This window comes from Myodes glareolus, chromosome 21 (genome assembly GCF_982192425.1).
Source record: "Myodes glareolus chromosome 21, mMyoGla1.1, whole genome shotgun sequence".
Classification (NCBI taxonomy): domain Eukaryota; kingdom Metazoa; phylum Chordata; class Mammalia; order Rodentia; family Cricetidae; genus Myodes; species Myodes glareolus.
Genome location: NC_142046.1, coordinates 15,481,875 through 15,507,351, shown reverse-complemented (window position 1 = coordinate 15,507,351; position 25,477 = coordinate 15,481,875). Strand labels below are relative to the sequence as shown.

The window sequence follows — 25,477 nt, the reverse complement described above, 5'->3', positions numbered from 1 at the left end:
GAGCGACCTCACCTGCTTGCGAATGGCCTCCAGGTCCTGGTCCTGTACCAGGTCCTCACGGAGGTGGATCCGAGTGAGGCGGGTGCTGCGGGGGTCTGAGAAGAGGCTGAAGAAAGTCTCGTGGGGCTCAAAGGTGCAGGCAGCACTGACCAGCTCCACGTACCTGGGAGAGAAGCGAGCGTAGCTCAGGGAGTGCCTAGGAGCCTGAGCTGCCTTCTGTGCCCACATCAGGTGCCTGAGGGCTGATATCACCCAACAGGCAGCACCTGCTTAGATTCTGACCACATCGCATGCTTCAGGAGACAGGAATCAAAAGGTGGTCCTCAGGGTGATAAAAGGGGCCTCCCATCATCAATCGCACGTCCCAAGAACATCCCCTCAGCAGCCTAAACACAGCAGCGACACCTCTCTTCACAGACACAGCCCATCTGCAGATCCACACTACCTCAGTCACAGCACCACCATGGGCCAGTCACATCTTTTCTTCCTTCCTCCCTTCCTTCTTTCTTTCTTTTTTTGTTTTTGGAGACAGGGTTTCTCTGAAGCTTTGGAGCCTGTCCTGGAACTAGCTATTGTAACCAGGTTGGCCTCAGATTCACAGAGATCCACCTGCCTCTGCCTCCCGATTGCTGGGATTAAAGGTATGTGCCACCACCGCCTGGCTCAGAGGCGTCTTTTCTTAGTAGCCTTCTGGCATCTTATCAGCCCTTTCCAGGGCAGGCAAATTAGGTAAAATGGTTTTGAGCTTACAGCTGGGTGCTAGGCAGAGGTTGAGCCTTCAGTGTAACCCTACCTAGCTAGGACACCAGTTTGTGCATGAATCCTGGGCTAGGGCTGGAGAGATGGCTCAGAGGTTAAGAGCACTGACTGCTCTTCCAGAGGTCCTGAGTTTAATTCCCAGCAACCACATGGTGGCTCACAACCATCTGTAATGAGGTCTGGTGCCCTCCCTCTTCTGGCATGCAATGGAAGGAATGTTGTATACATAATAAATAAATAAATCTTTAAAAAAAAGATACTTATTCTTGCAGAGGACAGGTATTAAGTTCCCAGCACCTACATGGTGGCCCCTTTAAAAAAGAAAAAGAGCCAGACACGGTACGGCACGCCTTTATTCCCAGCACTTGGGAGGCAGAGGCAGGCGGCTGTTTGAGTTTGAGGCCAGCTCAGTCCACAGAGTTCCAGGTCAGAAGAGGCGACACAGAGAAATTGTGTTTGGCTCAACTGCTCACAGCTGGGAAGCTCACATGTAACTGACTCTCCCTAGATGTCAGTGTCTTCACCTGGGAAATGCACTTAGCTCTGGTGCTGAGCTGACAGTGTTCAGCATCCTGCCTGACCCATGTCAAATGCTGAGAGCACCATTCCGAGCTCAGTCCTTGGTTCCCATGTGGTTACGAAACTCTCTGATCTAACAGTTTCCCTTTGGGATAACTGGAATATACCTCAGTGTTCAGGGTGTGTGTATACATTGTGCTGTAGGCACCCAAAGCAGTGGTGGAGGGGGGCACCAGAAGGCTGCATAAAGATTATCTGGGTGATTCAGTCTCTGATCAGGTCTGTTGTTCTGGTCTTAGCACACATGTAAACACACATGTCCATGTGTACTTAGTTCAGAAGTGCAGGCACAGTTGTGAGCACATACACAGGGCAGCACACAATGTCCTGACTCAGATGTGGGATTTTATACTAACTCATCCCTAAACACACATGCTGCTTCACACACATGTTCTGTGCTGCATAATCCTATTCTTTCAAGCGTCCCACCTGTGCACACACACCAGCGTCTACAACCATAACTCTATGGTAACATACATGCATCACTATTGTCCCTCACTGTCACACTCATAGGCGTTTTCCCTTGTGGGTCTGAACATATAGTCTGGATCGTCAGCTCAGACTTCATCCCCCATTCTTGACTCCAACCCTGCCCCAGTCCTGGGCCCCTTACTCACTCATTGACCAGCTGGTCACAGATTTCGCTGGGCAGGAAGATGTCTGGATGCAGTCGCAGGGTCTCCTTGTCCAGCAGGTAGCCCAGGGTGCCATCGAGATTCCGGAGACAGAAGTCGGTACAGAGGGCCATCAGGGACTCAGGTGTGTCGGACGCCATGCTGGGAGAAGACAGGTGGCCACTCTAGGGTGGACCCACAAGGGAAACTATAAATTCTCAACACTCACAAGATCATTGGCAGAGCCACAGCCTGGGAAGAAGAGGAGAAAAGAAGCCAAATGAGCTGCAGAGAAGAGTATACTCTCTGTGTGGGGAAAGGGAAGCCCCATCCATAGCACTCAAATGACCACCTTAAAAAGTAGCATGAAGCCAGGGGTGGTGGTGCATGCCTTTAACCCCAGCACTCAGAAGAGAGGCAGGCAGATCTCTGTGAGTTCAAGGCCAGCCTGGTCTACAGAGTGAGTTCCAGTGCAAACCTGTAATCCCAGCACCCAGGAGGCAGAAGCAAAGGATCCAGTCTGAACTACAGCGAGTCCGTGACTCACACAAAAGCTGCATGTTATCCAGTCAGAGAAGTTCTTATATAACACGGGGCCATGCTAACCGAAGAAACCAATTATGAAGGTTACAGCACAGTCTGTGGAAGGTGCAGCCACAAAAGGTGATTCTAGACAGACAGACGGGAATGGGAGCAATTGTTTCTGGAGCTGGGGTTTCCTTTGAGGGATGACAATGATGGGTGCACACTGTGGTCACATTACAAACCACAAACCTGAGTACTTTAAGGGGTTGGAACACACGGCCTGTGAACTACACTCAAATTGTTACTTTACAAAGGGTTGGAGAGATGGCTTAGCGGTTAGGAACATTTACTTTTCTTGCAAAGGCCGTGGATTCAGTTCCCAGAACCTACATGGTAGTTCATAACTAACCAGAATTCCAGCTCCAGGGGCATGTAGTGCCCACAGAGCTCAGGAAAGAGATCAGATTACAGATGGTTGTGAGCTGCCATGTGGGTGCTGGGAACCAAACTCAGGTCCTCTACAAGAGCAAGTAAGTGCTCCTAACCACTGAGCCGGTTCTTTAGCCACTCTCCTAAGATTTCTTAACAAGCCTTAAAAAATGTTAACCATAATGCAGGGCGTGGTGGTGCACACCGTTAACCTGAGCACTCCGGAGGCAGATACAGGAGGATCTCTGTGAGTTTGAGGCTAGCCTGGTCTACAAACTAAGTTCTAGGACAGCCAGGGCTGTTACACAGAGAAATCCTGCCTTGAGGGCTGGAGAGATGGCTCAGCGGTTAAGGGCATTTCCTGTTCTTCCAAAGGTCCTGAGTTCAATTCCCGGCAACCACATGGTTGCTCACAACCATCTGTAATGAGGTCTGGTGCCCTCTTCTGGCCTGTAGGCATACATGCAGACAGAATATTGTATACATAATAAATAAATATTAAAAAAAAGAAATCCTGACTCGAAAATCCAAAAAATCCCAAACAAAGCAAAAATGCTAATCATAAGAAAAAAAGGTTAAATTGATATGCAGTGGAGTGAGGAAATTTCTGTTCACACATAGACAGAAGTTAATTCCACTCCAGGTCTAAAGAAAAGCAAAGGGTGAAAGAACACTAAGGGAGAGGATGACAAAGCTCCATTCAAGTTTAGACAACTAAAGGAGATTCAGGTGGGGAGGAAGGAGGAGGAAGAGAAGGAGAACACAGACTACAATGCATATCTGGTCCTTCCTCTGAGTGGACCCACAGGTGTCTTCACTGTGAACATTCACATGTATGCTGTAATTCAGTAGAGATTAAAAATGATTGGCACCAGTCAGATATGGTGGTGCAAGCCTTTAGTTTCAGCACTTAGAAGGCAGAGTTAGGAGGGCCTCTGTGAGTTCAAGGCCAGCCTGGTCTATATAGCAAGTTCCAGGTCAGCAAACAAAAACATGATTGGCAGCTGGGCAGTGGTGGCACACACCTTTAATCCCAGAACCCCGCACTCAGGAGGCAGTGGTGGGTAGATCTTTGTGAGTTCGAGGGCAGCCTGGTTGAGGCCAGCCTGGTCTACCAAGTGAGTTCCAGGACTGGTTCCAAAGCTACAGAGAAACTCTGTCTCGATTAAAAAAAAAAACAAAACCCCCCAAAAAAACAAAAACAAGCAAACAAAAACCCACAATTGGCACCAATGAAAGAGGCCCACATTTGCAAGAAATCTAGATACATCCTGGTGACAAGCCAGTTCATAGAGACTCAACATTGGCTGCAACAACTGCAAACTGAACCTTCATATTATACTTAGGTGAACAAAAAACAGTTCCTGGTTTAGAGTGCCTTTGTAGAGAACCTGCGTTTGCTTCCCTTATAGGTGTGTGGGCTCTATACAAGTACTACTACACTGGGCATACAGACAAACTGAGCTTTCGTGGATTTTGGTACCCAGGAATCAATCCCCTGTGGATACTGAACTTCAGAAAAGTCTCAGTGTTCTGGAGATGTAGTGAGGTGGTAGAGCCTATGCTTACTATGGATGAGACTTTGGGCTCAATCCCTGACATCCCTCCAAAAGCACAGGTGCTGTGGTCTGATGGAGGAGGATCATCTGTCTATGTGTTACTTTCATTGGTTAATAAAGAAACTGCCTTGGCTTTTGATAGGACAGCAGCTTAGATAGGTGGAGTAGACAGAACAGGACGCTGGGAGAAAGAAGCAGAGTCAGGCAGAGTCAGGGAGCTGCCCGCCATGAAGCTGCCAGGTCAGACATGATGAATCTTTTCCGGTAAGCCACTACCTCGTGGTGAGATACAGATTATTAGAAATGGGTTGAATCAATATGTGAGAGTTAGCCAATAAGAGGGTGGAGGTAACAGGCCAGGCAGTGTTTAAAAGAATACAGTTTCCGTGTAATTATTTCGGGTAAAGCTAGCCAGGTGAGTGGCGGGAAGCGGCCCACCATTCTTTCTACAGTGGTCAGACAGATAGATCTCTGCTTTGACTTCATTCTGTAAGTCACTGGGAAACAATGTCACCACTCCAGACCACAGGGTCCTCATTTGAAAAGATGAGGATGACAATTCTCCTGCCAGGCCTGGGGGAGATAGTGCTGGGAAATGCTTCCCAGGGCACACAACAAACAAGGCTTGGGTTATGTCTGACAGACAAGGAAACTCAAGCTCAAAGACTCAAGGCTGCCCTGTACAAACTGGTCTCTTTGGCTGTCACATCATCTGTAAGAGCAGTGGATCTTAACCTATAGGTCACGGCCCTTTTGGGGGTCAAACAACACTTTCACAGGGGTCACTTAAGATCATCTGTAAACACAGATATTTACATTAACAGTAGTAAAATTATAGTTACGAAGTAGAAACGAAAATAATTTTCTGGTTGGGGGTCACTGTAACATGAGTAGCTATATTAAAGGGCCACAGCATTAGGAAGATTAAGAACCATAAGGAAGGTTCCAAATGAGTGTGGGCTCAGCACTGCCCAGTTTTTGGGTACCCTGTGATCACTCCTAAACCTTCTAAGTTATTCAGGACATGGAGCAAGAGGCAACACTGCCTGCACTAGGAAGGCTGAGGTAGGAAGATCACAGGTTCAGGACCAGCCTGAGCAACTTAGCAAAATCCTGTGTTAATAAAATAAAAACGTGGGGGTAGCTCAGTGTTAGAGCACTTGCCTAGTGTGAGATACTAGGTTCTATCTTCGGGAGGAAAAAATTAAAAATCAGCTATTCTTTTGCTGTTGAAGTGGGTTTTTGTTTTTTGGGTTTTTTTTTTTTTTTGGTTTGTTTGTTTGCTTTGTTTTTAGATTTCAAAGATTTCTTTCTTTTTTTGGGGGAGGAGGACAGGGTTTCTCTGTAACTTCAGAGCCTGTCCTGGAACTAGCTCTTGTAGACCAGGCTGGCCTCGAACTCATAGAGATCTGCCTGCCTCTGCCTCCTGAGTGCTGGGTTTAAAGGTGTGCACTACCACAGCCTGGCTTCCTTTTATTTTACAGACAGAATCTCACTACATAGACCTGACTGGCCTGGAACTCTCTAGGTAAACCAAGATAGCCTTGAGCTCACAGAGATCTTCTGTTCTCTGCTGGAATTAAAGGCATGTGCCACTATGCCCACCCCTAATATTAACTTATGTATATGTGCGTGGAGGGAGGGCATATGCATGAGTCCAGGTACACATGGAGCCCCTGCGAACTGCTTAATACAGGCATTAGGAATTGAATTCAGGTCTCTAAGAATAGCATGCACGTGCTGGAGAGATGGCTCAGAGGTTAAGAGCACTGGCTGCTCTTCCAGAGGTCCTGAGTTCAACTCCCAGCAATCACATGGCAGCTCACAACCATTTGTAATTTGATCAGCTTCCCTCTTCTGGCCTGCACATAGAATACTGTATACATAATAAATAAATTTTTAAAAAAGTGTCCACTTTCTTTTAAATCAGTTAAACCTTTTTTTCTTAGATTTACTTATATTATTTTAGACATATAAGTGGTTTGCCTGCATGTATATCCATGCGCCACATGCATACCCGGTGCCCTTGAAGGTCAGAAGAGGGCACTGGATCTCCTGGAACTGGAGTTAGGGATGTTTGTGAGCTACCATGTAGGTGCTGGGACTCAAACAAGGGCTCCTAACTGCAGAGCCACCTCTGCGGCTGTACTTTGATTTCAGCTGCCATGATTCTCATGGCTACCTTCTGCCAAGTTGCCCTCACTTCTCTGTCAACCAAGGCCTGTGGTCCCTAGACCCAGGCTCCCCACAAGGCCCATGTTTTAGAAGTCCTAGTGACAATGGCACAAACAGTGGGGCTGCCTGGACCTCAGCACGATCTTCTTCACTTACAGACTCAGGAACCTGGCCTTCTCCCTGCTACAGGAAGAATCATGGGGAGGCCAGGCTTGCTGGGGACCAGTTTTCTGGTCTCCTCAGTTCTGTCTGACCCCCTCTAGCCTACCTCATCCACTGGACGGCAAGAAGCCCTAGGCCTAGTTACCTGCAGCCCTTCTCTGTCTACTAGAACTGTCCGATTTCAGCCAATGATGTCTTTACCTGAAGAGTATTCCCCTGAACTACCCAGCCACATTTGTGTCCTGCCTCCACAAGGCAGCTCCTGGCCACTCAACGCACTCTACCATCCCAGCATCTAGGAGGCATCCAGGCCCCTTAGGATATTCCTGCTGAGGGTCCCATGGTACAACCCAGATTCCAGTTTAATCCCTCCTGCTTCCATGGAAGACAGAGGGCAGATGCCAGGCTGGCTGTTTGTTTCCTTCTTCTTCCTTTTTTTAAATATTTATTTATTTATTATGTATACAATATTCTGTGTGTGCCTGAAGGCCAGAAGAGGGCACCAGACCTCATTACAGATGGTTGTGAGCAACCATGTGGTTGCTGGGAATTGGACTCAGGACCTTTGGAAGAGCAGGCAGTGTTCTTAACCGCTGAGCCATCTCTCCAGCCCCTGTTTTTTGTTTTTTTGTTTTTTCAAGACAGGGTTTCTCTGTGTAACAGTCCTAGTTGTTCTGGAACTAGCTCTTGTAGACCAGGCTGACCTCAAACTCATGGAGATCCACCTGCCTCTGCCTCCCAAGTGCTGGGATTAAAGGTGTGCACCACTACTGCCCAGTTCTTTTCTTTTCTTTTCTCTCTTTCTTTCTTTTTCTTTTTCTCTCTCTTTTTAAAAATTTTTGTTTTTCGAGACAAGAATTTCTCTGTGTAGCCCTGGCTGTCCTGGAACTTGCAGACCAGACAGGCCTCAAACTTCAGAGATCTGCCTGCCTCTGCTGCTGGGACTAAAGAGCATGCCCCCACCACCTGCAGGCTGTTTCTGCAGTGCTGCCCTGCAACTATGAACCTAGCCCTGGACTCCTGAGGACAAGCCAGACATGCAACAGAACTCTCAGAACATATCCAAGTTCTGCCTGTATGAAACATGCTGGAGATGGCCACCTAAGAAGAACACAGATACAGTCACATCGCTGGGACAGTACTCTGAAGGACAGGGAAGGGCCTGTGCCCACTCTGAGCTGCAGTGTCAGGGCAGGTCTGACATGTAGCTAAGACCCCAGAGAGGAGCCCTAGCTAGCCCTGGAGGTGGGCAGAAGGGAAGGATGTAAAGTGGCTGAAGGGATGGGGTGAAGGGCGTGTAGGCACCAAGAGCCCATGGCTACGGTTAATGAGCTGAGGTGGGTACCAAGTGCAGGGCCTGAGGGAAAGGGAAGTTTCAACAAATGCCATGGCAGGAGCCACAAAGGACTTGCAGGGTGTGTGTCTCATGAGGCTGAGTGTGAGTCTGCTGAATCTCTGTGGGCCACAGCAGACCCTTGTTGCTGGCTGAGAGAGCCACCTTTTCTGCAGGGCTGAGCAAACCCCAGAGCTACCCTGTTCTAGCTGGGCTGTATACATGGAAAGGACACCACAATATCTGCTGTCCAGGTCACCAAAGACCTCCAGAGGACAAACGGTGAATGCTGCCACCTGGGTTCACCTCTTTGAGGAGCTGACCCAGCAGTGTGGGGAAGGGGGTGCCCTGGGTGAACTGGGGAAGGAGGAGCTGCCCTCACCTGGCACAAAGCCTGGAGGGCTCAGAACACCCTACCACTCCACTCCTTGGAACCTTAAGGATCTCCACTCTCGTGACAGGTTCCAGCCGTCTGGAATTCTGGCAACTGGGGACTATGATGCTGATATACTACCAGAGGAGAACCCTGTGTCTCTTTTCTCACAGGCTCTTTAGGAGGTGCAGGGGGAAGGGCGGTGGGAGAAAAACAACAGCAGCCCAGGCAGCCGCCCCCACTGCACCAGCTCCATGCTGGGTGCTTCCAGACGGACACCCAGCTCCTTCCAGAATTTATTTCCCACAGTTTCTTATTTAACCAGCCAAACAGCACAGCACAGTACCCTGCACCAATAGAGAGCTATTCATTTGCATAACAATTTGTCTATGACCCTCCCCCCAGCTGCCAGCTCTGGAGGACCGACTGGCGGCTTGCACCCACGCCCACATCCTTGGTGCCTACTAGTGCCTGGCATTTAGGCGGAACAAAGGTTTGCTGTTGCCAGGATTACCTCACGATGGCACTCTGAGGTAGAGACTGCTAATCATCTGCGGATGAAGACACCACAACTAAGACAAAAGCAGCCTGAGATAGCTACTGACTTTAGATCTAAGCTCACCAATCACACTCTTCCGTTCATCCAGTCAATCAGCTGGACACAGAGTGATCCATGTCCCCAGAAAGAAGCAAGGGACCCTGCAACATCCTGACACCTAGAGGACAGAGAGTCTGGGGAGCAGTGCCAACCCTGTGAAATGTCAACCCATGAGCTCCCCAAACGAATGCCCTTTCCAGGAAGGGATGGTTTCTCGGCTGGAGATTAGGGACAGGAGGCTGCTGTGAAGATAGTCCAGACATGAGCCGGAGACTCCAGCGGGCAGAGGTACAGGTGAGGACTGGGGATAGGAGTCTACAGAGACCAAGTCTGCGGGTCATTATGCTGGGAACACAGGACGAGGGAGGAATGCACATCCCCACTGGGCTGCTGGTATCTCTCTTGATAAAGAAACAATGAACAAATCCTGAGGTGGAGGCAGGGGTGCAGGGGCATTGGGGCAAGATGAGAACCACACTGCTTGGGTTGTGTTTGTGCAATCAAACTTACTAATGCCCGCACTGCTCAGCACTAGATATGCATCAGCTCTCTTCATCCTCACAGGAGGTGGGGATCCTATCTACAGCCTGCAGGTGTGGCAGCTGAGGCTGGGTGCCAGGCCGTCCACACGGCCGTTCTGTAGATAGGATAGCTCTCCACTCATTAGGTCAAGACCCAACGTTTCAAGCTTCCCGGCTATGTTCTCAGTGGTGCCGCCCACGATGTCTTATGCAAACCTCACCTTCCCTTCTGTGCTATCCCTACCTCCTACAACTCCATGCATCCTTGCACACTGACCACAGATGATCTGGTTGTGTGGCATTGCTTCCACTGGCACCGTGGACCAGAGCTAGAAGCTTCAAGTAGGAACCCTGTATGCATCTCAGGACCTTCATCAAACAAGTGAACCGTAGGCTAGCTGGACCTTCTGCCTCTGTCTCTGCAAGTGAACCGCAGGCTAGTTGGACCTCCTGTCTCTGTCTCTCCATCTCTGGGTTTACAAGTGCATGTCACAATACTGCTTTTTTTCTTTTCTTTTCTTTATTTACCTTTGGTTTTTCAAGACAGGATTTCTGTATAACAGCCCTGGCTGTTCTGGAACTCACTCTGTAGACCAGGCTGGCCTCAAACTCACAGAGATTCACCAGCCTCTGCCTCCTGAGTGCTGGGATTAAAGGCATGCCCCACCAGTATTAGGCTACCATATTGTTTTTTATGTGGTTGTTGGGGATAGAACTCAGGTCCTCATGCTTGCAAGGTAAGCATTTTTACTGTTTGAGTCATATCCCCAGCTTTTTGTTCACTTCTGAAGCCAGAATACAGTTACAGTGAGTGGTTTGATGTTAATCCCGAATAGCTGACTCTACAGGGGTCTCCAAACTTCATTTCTGGGGTCAAGAACAGCTAAAACAGCTAGGCTAAACAACAACAACAACAAAAAAAAAAACAGTGAAAGCAGAGACCATCGAGATGGCTCAGTGGTTAAGTGGTGTCAGCTACCAAGGCTGAAAATCTGAGTTTGAACCCCAGGTTCTTCATGATGGAAAGAGAGAGATGGCTCTCCTATGTTGTCTTCTGACCTCCATACGTGTGCTGTGGTACTTCAATAAGTAAATGTTAAAAAGAAGCACACACCTGGTGGTGAAGAGCGACCCTGTGCCTAGTGGGCCCTAGCTGCCCCTGGACTCTGACAGGAAGTGCTCTTCACTGTGAGTCTTAGCAAAGGACCTCTAGTCTCCAACCTTTGTCTCAGTTCATCCTCCCACACTCTCCAGAATCCACAGGGCAAGAGGACACCATTCTCAGTGGAGAGATGGGAAAATCAAGGTCCACGGGAAACAAAGGATTCATGAAAGTATACACAGTGAGCAGCTAGCAGGACTGTGCTAGACCCTGGTGTACCAGCTTGCTGGTTTGGGGCTCTGGTCATAGATGCTTTCTGTCATCTAGGCTCTGGTCTTCTGAGTGTTCCAACTTTACACATTTACATTTTATTTTGTAGAGCACAGGATGGACTTGATGGCAGGCAAGGATCCTATCACTGAGTCACACTCCCTGCCCCTTGCCCTTGCCTTTTCAAATCCTCTGCCCTGCTCAGCCCATGACCCAAGCCTGATGATGGAGTTAGGCTCGCCTGAAACCTGACTACATGCTCGATGGCACACACCTTTAATCCCAGCACTCTGGAGGCAGTGGCAAGTGGATCTTTGTGAGTTCAAGACCAGCCTGGTCTACATAGTGAGTTTGAGGCCAGTCTTATCTACATGCAACTGCCTCAAAATAAACAAACAAATAGAAAGGTAAGGGCCACCACGTCTGCAGTCCCAGGATTTGGGAGGCTGAGGAGGACCTGCTGTGAGTTCAAGATCAGCCTGGGCTACACAGTGAGTCAGCCTAGCTACAGAATGAGACCTTGTTTAAAAAAAGAAAAGGCCAAGCTCTCAGACACCCCGGAGGACACACCATTACCTTTACCAGTGAGGGGTGTCCTAAGATTCTATATAGCCTCCTCCAGTATTCCTACAAATTCTACGAGCTAGGGAGCCAGGCAGAGAGGGCAATACACCAGTTGGTGGTAGAAAGCTGGGCTGTGGGGTGGATGGACCTTACTGTCATATACCCCACCACACTGCCACACATGCATGCTACCTTAGCAGTCCTATTCCACAGATGGAAAGACTGAGGCACAAGGCCACCTGTTCACATTCTAAAGCAGGAAACAGTAGTGTGACATGACTTTCCTGCAGAGCTGTCCTTCGAAAGATTTCTGTCACTGATGGTCAGTACAGATGGCAAAAGAGCACTCAGAACACAAGGCCAAATTACAACGGTCATTTGTCACCTCAGAAAAGTCTGCATTTTCTCCAACATTTTAACGATTACAAGTCAACCCTGCATCACAAGGCAGCCCGTAACACGCTCCCTATGTTTTCTGTTCCCAGTTGACTCCCTTGACGCCCACTCTGCCTCCTCCACTCTAGCCCATGGAGGTTCTCCTTAGGACCTTTGTACCTGCTCCTGAATTCTGTGCCCTAGATAGCTGTAATGGTTTCCTACCTCCCTCATCTCTGCTCAGACTGTAACCCTATTAGATACCTTCTCTGACCATTCCCAGTCTCTGTCCTCCATGATCCTCCCAGCTTTCCCTTTCTCCATAACAGCTATTACTGTTTTACATGTTGCGAGTTCATTTGCTGAATAAGACCAAGTGCATCGACCCTTGCATCTGACAGCCCCCTCTGGGTCTACGCATAGCTTTCTGTGACCCTTTTCAATGCTAGCTCCCATGGTCACTCTAACTCGAAACCTAAAAGAGAAGCATTCTTTCAGAAACATCATTGACTCAGCTTTCCCCAGGCATTAGGTGCCCCCCCCCCCAATATTCTCTCACAGGGCACAAACAAACACGGGAAATCTGACTCTGGTTAAAGAGCAGCCAAATCAAGTTCTACCCAGAGCTGGGCTGGCCAGACCAGTCAGCTTCACTTTCACCTCACCTTAAGGGAGCCCTTGGTCTTCAGTCAGAGAGCCCACCCGCCCTTTTTCTCCCCTGTTGTACCCTCTCGCATCTTGCCATCCCATTTTGAGAGCTGGTCCAGAAGCCAAGCCATCCCTAAGCTTTTAAGTAGCACGGCTTGCGTTTTGGAAGGAGACCTAAGTTCATCCAACAGGTAGGAGGGGCAGAGGCCGGCCTTGTAAACCCTACATAGATTCCCCCATCTTAAACAAACGAGCGTCGTTCTCCTTGTGGAGAGAGCTCGATTTTCAAGGCAGGTTTCTCAGACCTGGGCGGGAGGCGACGAGAGCCCTCCCACCCCTGGCCGAGGTGGTCCTGCAGGGGGTCGCCGAGGCCCTGCTAAGATCCTGAGGCGGGGGAGGAGGATGCGGGTACGACTGTTGGCTCGGCAGCTCGGACAAACCCTGGGAGGGGGCGGCCCTCAGCGGGGAGACGGGATGCTTCGCAGGCTTACAAGCAGAGGCCGCGGCCCTGGGGAATCCGCTGCCAGAGCGCCGCAGGAGGTCGGATCTGGTCCGGGTCCGGTCGGCGGGGCGGGGCGGGGCAGGGCGGGAATGCAGCGGCCGGAGTCCCGGACGGAGGCCGTTCCCTTGCCCTCGGGCCGCTGAGGGCCGCCGGCTGCTGGCTCTGGGCCCAGCCCCTCCCCCCGGTCCTGCTTCGACCGCTTCGAGAGCCTGTGGCTGCGGGTGTGCTGTCAACAAAGCGTCACTTCCGGGCCGCCCCTTAGCAACAGAGGAGGGGTTCCCCGGTCGTGTCCCGCCGCGAATGTGGGCGGCGGCGGCCGAAGGTTCCGGGCCCTGCGGGCTGCTTCTGCCCGTGCCGAGGCCTGCGTCCCCCAAGTTAGCCCTCACGGTCCCTTCCAGAGAAGGGCTGTCTCGAAGGAGCAGGGTTCAGGACGACACTGACTCCACCTTCCCTCGTCAGCACTGACTCAAGCGGCGTCCAATCCGACGCCTTTTGGGCTGTCTCCGTGCAGCCACCACACTGCCCCTCAAGTCTGCTCCTCCCTCTCCTTCATGACAAGGGCCACTCACCCAGGAGCTGTCAGACAGCAAGCTTGAGGCGTCCCTGGCCCCTGCATTTCCTTCTAGTCACCAAGAATCTCTTAACAGTTACTTCTCTTCCTTCAATAGTGCCCAACTTCTGTACATCATTTTATTTTTCAAAAATGATTATTATTTTTAATAATGTGCATATGTGTTAGTCGGGGTGTATGCACGGGACTGCAGGTGCCTCTGGAAGGGCCAGAAGCCTGGGATCTGTGGAGCTGAAGTTACAGGTGGCCTTAAGTTCTCCAGCGTGCTGGGAACCGAACTATCTCTCCTGCTTATCCTTTTCATTCTTTCTAAGATAATGGTTTTTTTAAATTTATTTACATTTGTGCACGCGTGTGTGCATATGTAGAGGGTCAGAGAACTGTTTACTAGAGATGGTTCTCTAAGTTCACCATGTGGGTTCCAGGAATCGAACCCTGGTCGTCTAGCTTGGTGCCAAGCACCCTTATCTGCTGAGTCATCTCACCGGCTCCCATCATCAGTTCTCCTAACTTCTGCCATGACCTCCTACCATGACCTCCTACCACAAATCCCCTCATTCCCTCTGCAGTCCCACAATCTAAGAATGGGTTTCCCAAAAACATGAATCTCATCAGGGCATCCAGACTTTCTTGACCTACCCTCTCTCCTTACCCAGTCTCAGTCAATTGCTTCCTTCAGCTCTCCCGTTCAGATAGTTCACAGCTTAAATCAGTTTTTGTTGTTTGTTCTTTACCCTTTGGCTCTTGGGGGGCCTGCCACCCAGCTCCCAAGTAAATCACACACAGAGGCTTATTCTTCGTTATGAACGCCCAGCCTTAGCTTGGTGTGTTTCTAGCCAGCTTTTCTCATCTTACCCCTACTACTTTTGCCTCTGGGTCTTTTCTTTTTCTTAACTTCTGTGTATCTTACTTCCACTCTCACTCTGTGGCTGGTTGGGTGCCTGGCCGCTGGCCCCTAGCCGCCTCCTCTCCTCCTTTTCTTTCTCCTTCTCTCCTCCCAGATTTCTCCTCATATTTATTCTCTCTCCCTGCCAGCCCCACCTATCCTTTCTCCTGCCTCGTTATTGGCTGTTTAGCTCTTTATTAGGCCATCAGGTATTTTAGACACAGCTTCACGGAATTGAAGAAATGCAACATAGCCAGGTGGTGGTGGCACACACCTTTAATTCCAGCTCTCGGGAGGCAGAGGCAAGCAGAACTCTGAGTTCGAGGCCAGCCTGATCTACAAGAGCTAGTTCCAGGACAAGTTCCAAAGCTATGGAGAAACCCTGTCTCGAAAAAGCAAACAAAAAATGCAACATAAAAAAAATGCAGGGCTGGTGAGATGGCTCAGTGGTTGGGAACACTGACTGCTCCTCCGGAGGACCAGGGTTCAATTCCCAGCACCCACATGGCAGCTCGTAGCTGTCTGTAAATCCAGTTCAAGAGAATCTGACATCATTATACCAATGTGCATGAAATAAAGTTGAAAAAAATTTTTAAAAAAATGCAACACATCTTTACATCATTAAATATTCCACAGCATAAACAAATGTAACACCTCTTAAAATAATATTCTACAACAAGTTTTGGCTTTTTCCTCTCTCTCTCTCTCTCTCTCTCTCTTTCTAGGCTCAAACAATAAGTTGGTGAAATTAACCTTTTTTTTTTTTTTTTGAGACAGGATTTCCCTGTGTGTAGTCCCGGCTGTCCTGGAACTCACTCCTTAGACCAGGCTGGCCTTGAACTCAGAGATCCACTTGCTTCTGCCTTCCTAGTGCTGGGATTAAAAGCGTGGGCCACCACCACCTGGCTGAACTTAAATATTTTTCTCACTGCTATCCGTATCTTATGTACAATACTTTTTTCTTGAGGAACTCTGGGGGATGGAGGTGGGGATGAGGGAGGAAGGTGATACTAGGTTTCAAATCCAGGCCCTGAGGAATGCAAGCATTCTACCACTAAGCTATAAGCTTTCTTGTCAAAAATATAAAAAGGATGCGTATGCCTGGCAGTGGTGGAGCACACCTTTGATCCTAGAACTTGGGAGGCAGAGACAGGCAGAACTCTGTGAGTTCGAGGCCAGCCTGGTCTGCAGACTGAGTTCCAGGACAGCTGGGGCTACACAGAGAAACCCTGTCTAGATACCTTAAGCAGGACGGTAAACAACTCTAAATAGTTTCAGGAAGCCCCTGAAACTAACCAGATTCACTAAGCCCCTCCTTGTCAGAGTAAACAATAAAAAGCTGAGAGGTCCTCTCTGAGCTGCAAAGGTTCTCGGAGAAGAAAACAAGACTCAGACCAGACCAGCTAGCTGCCTGGAAGAGGTTTGGAACTGAAACACTTGGACACTCGCCTGTTGAGGGCTTGCAGACTACGCAGTGTGCTCCAGGTGCCCAGCTTTGTCAGCTGTCACCCATGCAGGGGTGGGCCTTGGTGATGCAGCTGTCTCTGAGTCATTTCTGTTCCTGTGAGTAACCCCTCACCCATATTCCTTTAACCCCAATAAAACTCAACAGTTCATAAGGTTGGACCATGGTGGTGTCTGCACTTTGGTTTGGCAGGAGTTCCCTATCTTTGTGAGTTTGTGTGGCATACATATAACCAGTTCCAATCCAGCCAGGGCTACATAGGGCTATATAGTGAGATTCTGTCTAAATAAACAAATACATTTTATAAAATGAATTGTTATAGGCCAGGCATAGTGCCACATGCCTTTGGTCCCTGCACTCCTAAAGCAGAAGCAGACAGATCTCTGTAGGTGCAAGGCCAGCCTGCTCTACATAACAAGTTCTAGGACTGTCGAGAGAGAGAAAGAGAGAGAGAGAGAGAGAGAGAGAAAGCGCGCTAAGTGTCTGCTCAGATGCCAGAGGCTGATGCTGAGTATCTTCATCAATCTATTTTTGGAGACATATCTCTCACTGACCCTGGAAGTTCATCAGTTTGCCACAACTCCAGACTTCTCCATAGGTGCTAGGGATCTTAACCGCAGTCTTCAGTTTGTGCGGCAGGCACTTCTCTCACTGAGCTACCTCTCTAGCCGGCCACACCAAGCATGGTCCTGGAAACCTAACCAGGACAGCAAACCGGGGCGGCAAGGGAATGAAGAAAGGGCAGAAACACATTCAGAAAAGCTAGGATTGTTTTGGCTGTCCTTAGTCTGATGGAGCAGCAGCTGGGAAAAACCCAGAACCTCAGCTCTTTTGTTATGTATGGCACACAGCAGCTGCTAGCTAGTCTGGTAGGAGGTCTCTGTAGTCCAACTCAAGTTTTAGTCGTCAGGAGGCTGAGTTTCTCTATGTCCCGGTAGCTACTCCTAAATAATAACCACTCAGAGATTTATTAATTATACATGCTCAGCTGATAGCTCAGGCTGGTTACTAGCTAACTCTTACATTTTAAATTAACCCATATTTTATTCTTTTTCTTCCTTTTTAAGATAGGATTTCTCTGTGTAGCAGCCCTAGTTGTCTTGGAACTACCTCTTGTGGACCAGGCTGGCCTCGAACTCACAGAGATCTGCCTGCTTCTGCCTCCTGAGTGCTGGGATTAAAGGCGTGCGCCACCACTGCCCGGCCCTTATTTAGTATCTACCCTCTCCCAACTGGCGGCACAACACATTTATCTTGCTTTTCTCTGCAGCTGCTGAGACTTGTGAGACTCCACCCTCTTTCTTCCCAGCATCCTCTCAGTTTTACTCCCCTGCCTAACCTCTACCTGTCTGGCGATTGGTCAGTCAGCTTTTTTATTAACCAATGAGAGTACTATCTATTTCCAGTGTACAGAGTTTGTTCCATAGCAGTCCAGTTTTTGCACACACTGCCAACATTCCCACACAGACAGGAGGAAGGGCATTTCTGAGTCTGACGTCTGGGAAGGCTTTCCATCCCCCATGGTCTGAAGCATTAAGTCCTTGATATGACTTGTGCGCATGTCAACAACACGCAGTCACTCAGGGCTTCTACAGCATTCCACAACAGTCCGGAAAGGGAAAAAAAAAACAGTTTAAAATTTTACTTTGGGGGGGGGAGGCTGGGGGGTGCCATAATTCACTTGGGAGATCAGAGGACAACTTTCAGGGGTGAGTTCTCTCCTTCCACTGTGGGATTCATAGACGGAACCCAGGTTATCAGGCTTGGGTGTCAACTGGTTTTACATACCTAGCCACCTCACCAGCTTCCTAAGGAGAAAAAATTCACACACAGTAGCATTGGAAAGAGCAAAACATTTAAGAATAAAGTTAGGATATTTATCTTGGAGAGATGGTTCAACAGTTAAAAGTGCCTGTTGTTCTTACTGAGAGCCAGAGTTAGCTCAGTTCCCAGCACCCACACGGCAGCTCACAACCATATAGAACTCCAGTTCCAAGGGATCCAGTGCCCTCTTCTGACTTCCTTGGGTACCAGACATGTATGTAATGCACATACACACACGAAGGCAAAACACTCATACAAATCAAATAAATAAAAACTAGCCAAAGAAGTGGGAAAAAAAAATCATACATTGAAAACTACAGCCAGGCAGTGGTGGCACACGCTTTTAATCCCAGCACTTGGGAGGCAGAGAACAGGTGGATCTCTGTGAGTTTGAGACCAGCCTGGTCTACAAAGCAAGCAAGTTCCAGGACAGCTAGGACTGTTAGAGAAACTCTCTCTTGAAAAACAAAACAAAACAAAAAAGCCAAAAAATCCACCCCAAAACTACAAAAGAGTGCTAGTTAAAGAGAAATAAATGGAAATGTACCCCACGTTCATAGGCAGGAAGGATTGCAATATTACCTAGATTAATCCACAAAGTAAGTATAAACTCTTTCAAACTCCTATTAGCAGTTTTAAAAAATTGCAAAACTCATCAGGCATTGTGGGGTGTGCTTGTAATACCAGAACATGGGAGGCAGAAACACAGTATCTGGAATGCAAGCTATCCTTGGCTGTATAGTGAGTTTGAAGTCTCCTGAGCTACAAGAGATTCTGTCTCAAAATAACCAAGAAAAGAAGGAAGGAAAGGAGGGACGGAGCAAAAGAAAGATTCACCTTAAGGTGGTGGCTCACACTTTTAATCCCAGGACTCGGGAGGCAGAGGCAGGCAAATCTCTGAGTTTGAGGCCAGCCTGGTCTACAGAATGAGTTCCAGAGCAGCCAGGGCTACACAGAGAAACTCTGTAACATTCATAGAAAAAAAAAACCATACTTGAAAAGAAGAACCAAGCTGGTGGATACACATGCAAATAAAATCATAATGAGAGCAGGAAAATGAGGAGAGACGGCTCAGCACTTTAGAGCACTGGTTGCTCTTGCAAAGGACCTGGGTTCAGTTCCAAGCACCCACATGGCAGCTCCCAACAGTCTGTAACTTCAGTTGCAAAAGGACCCTTCTGGTCTTTTTCAGACCTGCACACATGAGGTGCACAAACATAAACGTAGGCAAAACACCCATACACATAAACAAACTCATAATGAGATACCATTTTTGTATCTTTTGTAAGAATGATATGATTTTTTTTTAAACACATGAGTCAGCCATTCAACTTCTGAAAGTTGGGACAAATAACTGTATGTTGCTGTCTATTACAACAGCCAGAAGGCAGAAACGGTTGTCCTTCCTGGTGTGGTTGTCTTTGCTAAACATGCTGGATGTCCCTAATGACTCTCGCAGTGTCAGCAGCCAGGATCTAACACCTACCTCAGTCCACTGATGAACAAATAGCAGACATCCCTCGGCCACAAAATAATGACATTCTTTTACATGCTCTAACAAGTGTGAACTTCCAAGCCATTATACTGTGCAACATGAGACAGTAACACAAGCAGAAGCTCACAGCTTGATTCCACTTGAACAATGATGTAAGAATAGCCCAGCTTCAGGAGGGGGAGAGGTGGCTCAGTGGTTAAGACCACGTATTACTACTTCCAGAACACTCAAGTTCCATTCCCAGAACCCACACTAATTGGCTCACAATCTTACCTATAGCTCAAGCGCCAGGGGTTCAGTGCCTCTGTTCTCCAATGGTCCCTGCAGTCATGTGCACACCCCCTCCACATAATTAAAATAATAAAAACTTAAAAAGAAGATTGAGTTAATTATTACCAGGAAACATTTTACCCATTTAACTCAGGCTAATAGAACATGAAAATAGCATACATGGGGGCTGGAGAGATGGCTCAGCAGTTAAGAGCACTGACTGCTCTTCCAGAGGTCCTGAGTTCAATTCCCAGCAACCATATGGTGGCTCACAACCATCTGTAATGAGATCCGGCACCCTCTTCTGGCGTGCGGGCATATATGCAGGCAGAATGTTGTATAAATAATAAATAAATCTTTAAAAAAAAAAAAGAAATAGCATACATGTTAGTAGAGTCTTGTATAATGGACTATGAGCTTCTGTCTAAGGTGAGGAGGAGGTTGGGAAACAGTGCTGATGGCTATGTGGTGTTAGAAAGTAACCAACGCTGCTGAAACAACCTGAAATTATTCAGATGGAAAGTTTAGGTTATGCGAATTTGGCTACAGTTTGAATACAATCTATCCTGCAGAAGTCTCTGACACCATGGCCAGCCAAGTAACCATCCAAGGGAGACAAGAAGGCAGTTTGGTTCAACAGGACTAAGTAGCCAGTGCTTGTTCAGACTTCAAGCGTCTGACCTGGAGTAGTTTATCTTAGTCATACTTAGTCACAGCACAATTTGGTAAAATGTTTCCTGGTAATAATTAACTCAATTCCGTGTGTACAAGCTTAAGACACGACTACACCCAAACTCTTGGTAAAGTACAAGGCACATCTTCCATAAAGTTAAGTTCTGTAGATTGACTGAGAAAACAAGCTCAGAGTAAGGGTCTGGGGTAGGAGCCAGTGTGGTTTCAGCCACACAGACAGTACAAAGGTCACCAGACTGTTAGAGTATGTCTGCTCCCAGCTTTCTGTTTTTGTTTTGTTTTTTTTAATTAACTAATTAATTAATTATCTCTTCCCCTCCCCAGTTTTTCAAGATAGTGTTTCTCTGTAGCTTTGGAGCCTGTTCTGGAACTAGCTCTTAGAGACCAGGTTAGCCTCAAATTCAGAGAGATCTGCCTGCCTCTACCTCCCCAGTGCTGGGATTAAAGGCGTGTGCCACCACCACCCTCCAAGTTTTCTGAGTGAAAAATAACTTATACATCTCTCTTCCCTTTGAAGAGACAACCCTGTGTGTTTAATATTCCTGGTTCCTGTACTTACCCGATAGTACAGGACCTCTATGCCTCCTATACTAGCCAAATTATTTTTAGTACAATTGAAAATTTTCTTTTTCTTTTTTTATTTGTGTGTGTGTGTGTGTGTGTGTATCTGTGTGCCCTTGTCTTCCAGTACCAGAACAGGGCACCAGATCCCCTAATTACCAGCAATTGTGAACTGCCCAGCTGGATGCTGGGAGCCATGCACACGCAGGTCCTCTAGAAGAACAGAAAGTATTCTTAACTCCTGAGCCATTTCTGCAGCCCTAGATTCATAGGGCTGTTTGATTTTCTTTCTGTTTGATTTTTTTTTTTGCTTGTTTGTTTGTTTGTTTTTCGAGACAGGGTTTCTCTGTGGCTTTGGAGCCTGTCCTGGAACTAGCTCTTGTAGACCAGGCTGGCCTTGAACTCACAGAGATTCGCCTGCCTCTGCCTCTGCCTTTTTGATTTTTCGACACAGGATTTCTCTGCAAAGCCCTGGCTGTTCTGAAACTCACTCTGTAGACCAGGCTGGCTTTGAACTCACAGAGATCTGCCTGCCTCTGCCTCCAGAGTGCTGGGATTAAAGGCTATGCTAACATTGTCCAACTGGAGTCATACAGTTTAAAGGAGGAAATTCTTATAGTATACGAATTTATTTCAATGAAACTCTTTAAATATAGTCAAAGATTGGCAAAATTAACTATCAGTTAAATCCCTCTAAGAGTCAACTTTACTAGCCATTCATTCTCAGAAAATAAATCTTTATGGGGGTGGGAGTGGGGAGACAGCTCAGAGGATAAAAGCTCTGGTTGCTCTTACAGAGGATGGGCATTCAGTTCCCAGCACCCACATGACGACTCAGACCATCTGTAATTCCAGTTCCAGGAATCTGATGCCCTCTTCTGGCCTCTGTGGGTACTGCATGCGGTGCACATACACAGGCAAAACACTCAAATTTATAAAATTTAAAAGCCTTAAGAAAAAGTTTGCATCCTTTAAATATTTGTTTCTGCATGTTACAGAAATGATTTGAAGTGTTCTGTTTGGGGGCTGGAGGGATGGCTCAGTAGTTAAGATCACTGGCTACTCTTAGTGAGAGCTAGGGTCTAGTTCTCAGCTCCTACAGCGGCTCCCAACCACCTGTAACTCCGGTTGCAGGGGCCCAGTATCTGCTACTGGCTTCTGCAAGCACTAGCTATGCACATGATATACAGATATACATGAAGGCAATAATAAAGTAAAATAATAAAATTAAATAAACAATAAAGGTGATATGTTTGGGTGTCAAATTAACAAAGGGTGGTCTTGTGGTGGTTAATTTTGATGATCTAATTCATTAGATTAAGAAACTCCAAGGGGGTGTAGAGAGATGGTTCAGTGGTTAAAAGCACTTGCTGTAGCAGAGGTTCCCATTTTGATTCTCAGAACCCTATGTTGGGCAGCTCACAACATCTGAAACTCCAGTTCCAGGGAATCCCACATCATCTTCTGGCCTCTGCATGAGCCTGCAAACATGTGACATACATTTACAGAGGCGTGCACACACACACACGCACACACACTCCTAAATAAAAATAAAAAATAAATACTAAAAAAGCAGCTCATAGGCATTTCTAAGGCATATTTCTAGGTGTGTCTGTGAAGATGCTTCCAGAGTTGGCTAAATGACAAGAAGAATAGCCACCCTGACTTTGGGCAGCAGCATCCCAGGAACTGGAGTCTCAGAAGAAAAGGGAAAGGGAGGAAGCTACCTGAGCCCCGTCATTCCATCTGCTTCCTAGCAGGCCATGAACTAACTTCCTGCTCTGAGCTCCTTGCCATGCTTGACTGAACCCTCTGACTCTTTGAGCTGAAATAAACAAAGGTTGTCTGTGTCAGGTATTTGATCTCAGTGACAAAAAGAAATGAATGCAGGACTGGAGACGTGGCTCAGTCAGGAAGGACACTTGCTCTCTATGGGCACGACAACCGGTGTTCAAACACCCAACACCCATCTACAAAGCATGCAAGGCTGCATGGGCCTGCAACTCCAGCATTGCGGAGACAGGTGGACCCTGAGTGCTCATTGTCAGCCCGGGCAAAACAGCAGGGTTCTTGTTAAGGGAGACACCGTCTCAAGGCAATCAGACACATAGTGATTGTGGTGGTTTAAAAGAGAATGCCTCCCAAAGGCTGTATATTTGAAAACTTGGTTTGGTTTCAGTCCATGGTGCTATTTGAGGAGGCTTAGGAGGTGTGGCATTGCTGGTGGAAGTAAGTCACGAGGGGCAGGCTCTGAGAATTTAAAGATTTCTGCCCCCTTTAGTTTGTACTCTTTCTATCCCTTAATTTTCTCTTTCTTTCTTTGTTTTTTGAGGCAGGGTTTCTTTGAGTAGTCCTGGCTGTCCTAAAACTAGCTCTGTTGACCAGGCTGGCCTCAACTCAAAGAGCTGCCTGCCTCTGCCTCCTGAATGCTGGGATTAAAGATATGTGTCACCAAAACCACCCAGTTCCTTTTTTGTTTTTTGTAGAATTATTTTAGTGTTTTATATGTATGAATGCCTGTATGTGCATTGTGTGCACCGGTGCCCTTGAATATAGCACCAGAAGAGGATTTCAGATCCCCTGGAACTGGAGTTACAGATGGTTGAAGCTGCTATGTGGGTGCTGAGAGCTGAGAACTGAACTCAGGTCCCCTGCAAGAGCAAGTACTATGATTATTATTATCATTAATGGTTTTTCGAGACAGGGTTTCTCTGTGTAACAGCTCTGGTCATCCTGGAACTCGCTTTATAGACCAGGCTGACCTGGAACTCACAGAGGTCCTCCTGCCTCTGCCTCCCGAGTGCTAGCAACAAGCACTCTTAACTGCCGAGCCAACTCTCCAGCCCTAATCTCTTCTTGCTTGTGGTTTAAGATATGAGCTTCCAGCTTGCTGCTCCTTCTGTCAGTGACTATCTGCAGCTCCTCCTCCCTGCCATGATGCTGATGGACTCTTATTCCTTTGAAACCGTGATCCCAAATAGCCCCCCCTTTTTTCTCCATAACTTGTCTTGGTCATGGTGTTTTGTCACAGCAAGAGAACAGTAACTAAGACAGAAGTTGGTACAAGGATTGGGGTGTTGCTGTGACAAACCTGACCATATTGTTTTTCGGAGGCATATGGGAAACTTCAGAACTTTGAACTAGAAAACCGTGAGCCTGCTCTATGGGCCAGTGAAGTCCTAGTGGCCAGGGCCATGTAAGTAAGAGGACCTGAGAAGTGATGCTGTCCAACATGGAAGGATTCATTGGCTGTTGGAAAAAAATTAGGAAGTATAATTATAAATGTATATGTGTGTATGTTTAGGAAAACCTGAGAAGGATTTCTGACATTTTGATTTTTCCTCCCCCTCTTTACTTTTCAATTTATTTTTAAATTTTTAAAAATTTATTTGCTTGCTTGTTTTCTCTCTCTCTCTCTCTCTCTCTCTCTCTCTCTCTCTCTTCTTTCTCTGGCTTTTCAAGGCAGGGTTTCTCTGTGTAACAGCCCTGGGGGTCCTAGAACTTGGCTTTGTAGACTAGGCTGACTTTGAACTCACAGAGATCCACGTGCCTCTGCCTCTAGAGTGCTGGGATTAAAGGTGTGCACCACCACCACCACGCCTTGCTCTCTTTACTAAAAATATTGTATGTGGACTGGAGAGATAGCTCAGCAGTTAAGAGCACTGGCTGACCTTACACAGGGCCTAGTTCAATTCCCAGCACCCACATGATGGTTCACAACTGTCTACAGCTCTGGGGCCAGGGGATCCAACACCCACTTCTGCCCTCCAGGTAGGTAGAGATACATAGACATAAATGCAGGCAAAGCACCCATCCACATGCTTAAAAAAAATTGTGTGCAGGTGTGTGCAAATATCTGTGGGAGCATGTATGTGTACTGTGTGCATGTGTGTGTGTGTGTGTGTGTGTGTTGGGGAGCCCTGATCTAAAGGTCACGTGTCTTCCTTGATCACTGTACATTTTATTCTTTGAGGGTAATCTAGGAGTCAGTTTTCCTGTCACCATCCCCGCCCTTCCTGTCAACTCCTAGGTGAGTTCTGTGAATCCAAACTCCAGTGCTCATGCTCGCGTACATCACATACAAGCGCGTTATCCCCTGAAATATCAACAGCGAACTCACTTTAGCAGAGGATGACCTTGAACGTCTGATCTTCCTGTCTCTGCCTCTCAAAAGCTGGGCCAAAGCATGCATCCCCCGCCCCCATATCCACCTACAAGTGCTGCTGGATCAGAAACCCAGGCGAAGAGCACCCTAAGCAAGCGCTCTACCAACTGAACTACACCCTCAGCTCCTGCTTTTCCTTTTCTATTGCTTTGAAATTGTGAAATTACAGAAATTCTACTGTTTATGAACTCCCAAAGGCAAGGAAACACCGAGCTGTACTCCAAGCGGTACTTACTGAGCCACACGGTCATTTCCATAAGGACTCAGTATTGAACAAGACCACACCCGGGGACTGGATCCAGTTCGCCAAACATCTGGGCCGCGGTTAATGGCGGCGAGCGAGCGAGATTGACAAGAGTATCGGGTAGCTGAGGAACTGAGGCCGAGGGACTGGCAGCCAAGAGCTCACGGGCTGCCCTGGCGCGCGGCGCAGGGGTTTGCCTGGCCTTAAAGAAGTCC

The 25,477-nt window shown here is 47.7% G+C and overlaps 1 protein-coding gene across 5 annotated transcripts in view; it reads right to left on the bottom strand.

Moving 5' to 3' along the window:
- Nucleotides 1-25,459, bottom strand: part of Zer1 (zyg-11 related cell cycle regulator) — a 38,427-nt gene extending 12,968 nt beyond the window's left edge. For 2 of the 5 annotated variants that reach the window (XM_048431942.3, XM_048431947.3), the window contains exons 1-3: nt 25,254-25,459; nt 1,956-2,204; nt 13-163 (exon numbers count right to left, since the gene is read on the bottom strand). In XM_048431942.3, coding sequence (XP_048287899.2) covers nt 13-163; nt 1,956-2,113 — 309 coding nt within the window. In that variant the 5' untranslated portion in view covers nt 2,114-2,204; nt 25,254-25,459. Of the gene's footprint in view, nt 1-12; nt 164-1,955; nt 2,205-13,077; nt 13,467-25,253 lie in introns of those variants that run through there. The other 3 variants (XM_048431945.3, XM_048431946.3, XM_048431944.3) reach the window with 3 other exon arrangements.
- Nucleotides 25,460-25,477: the final 18 nt, after the last annotated feature.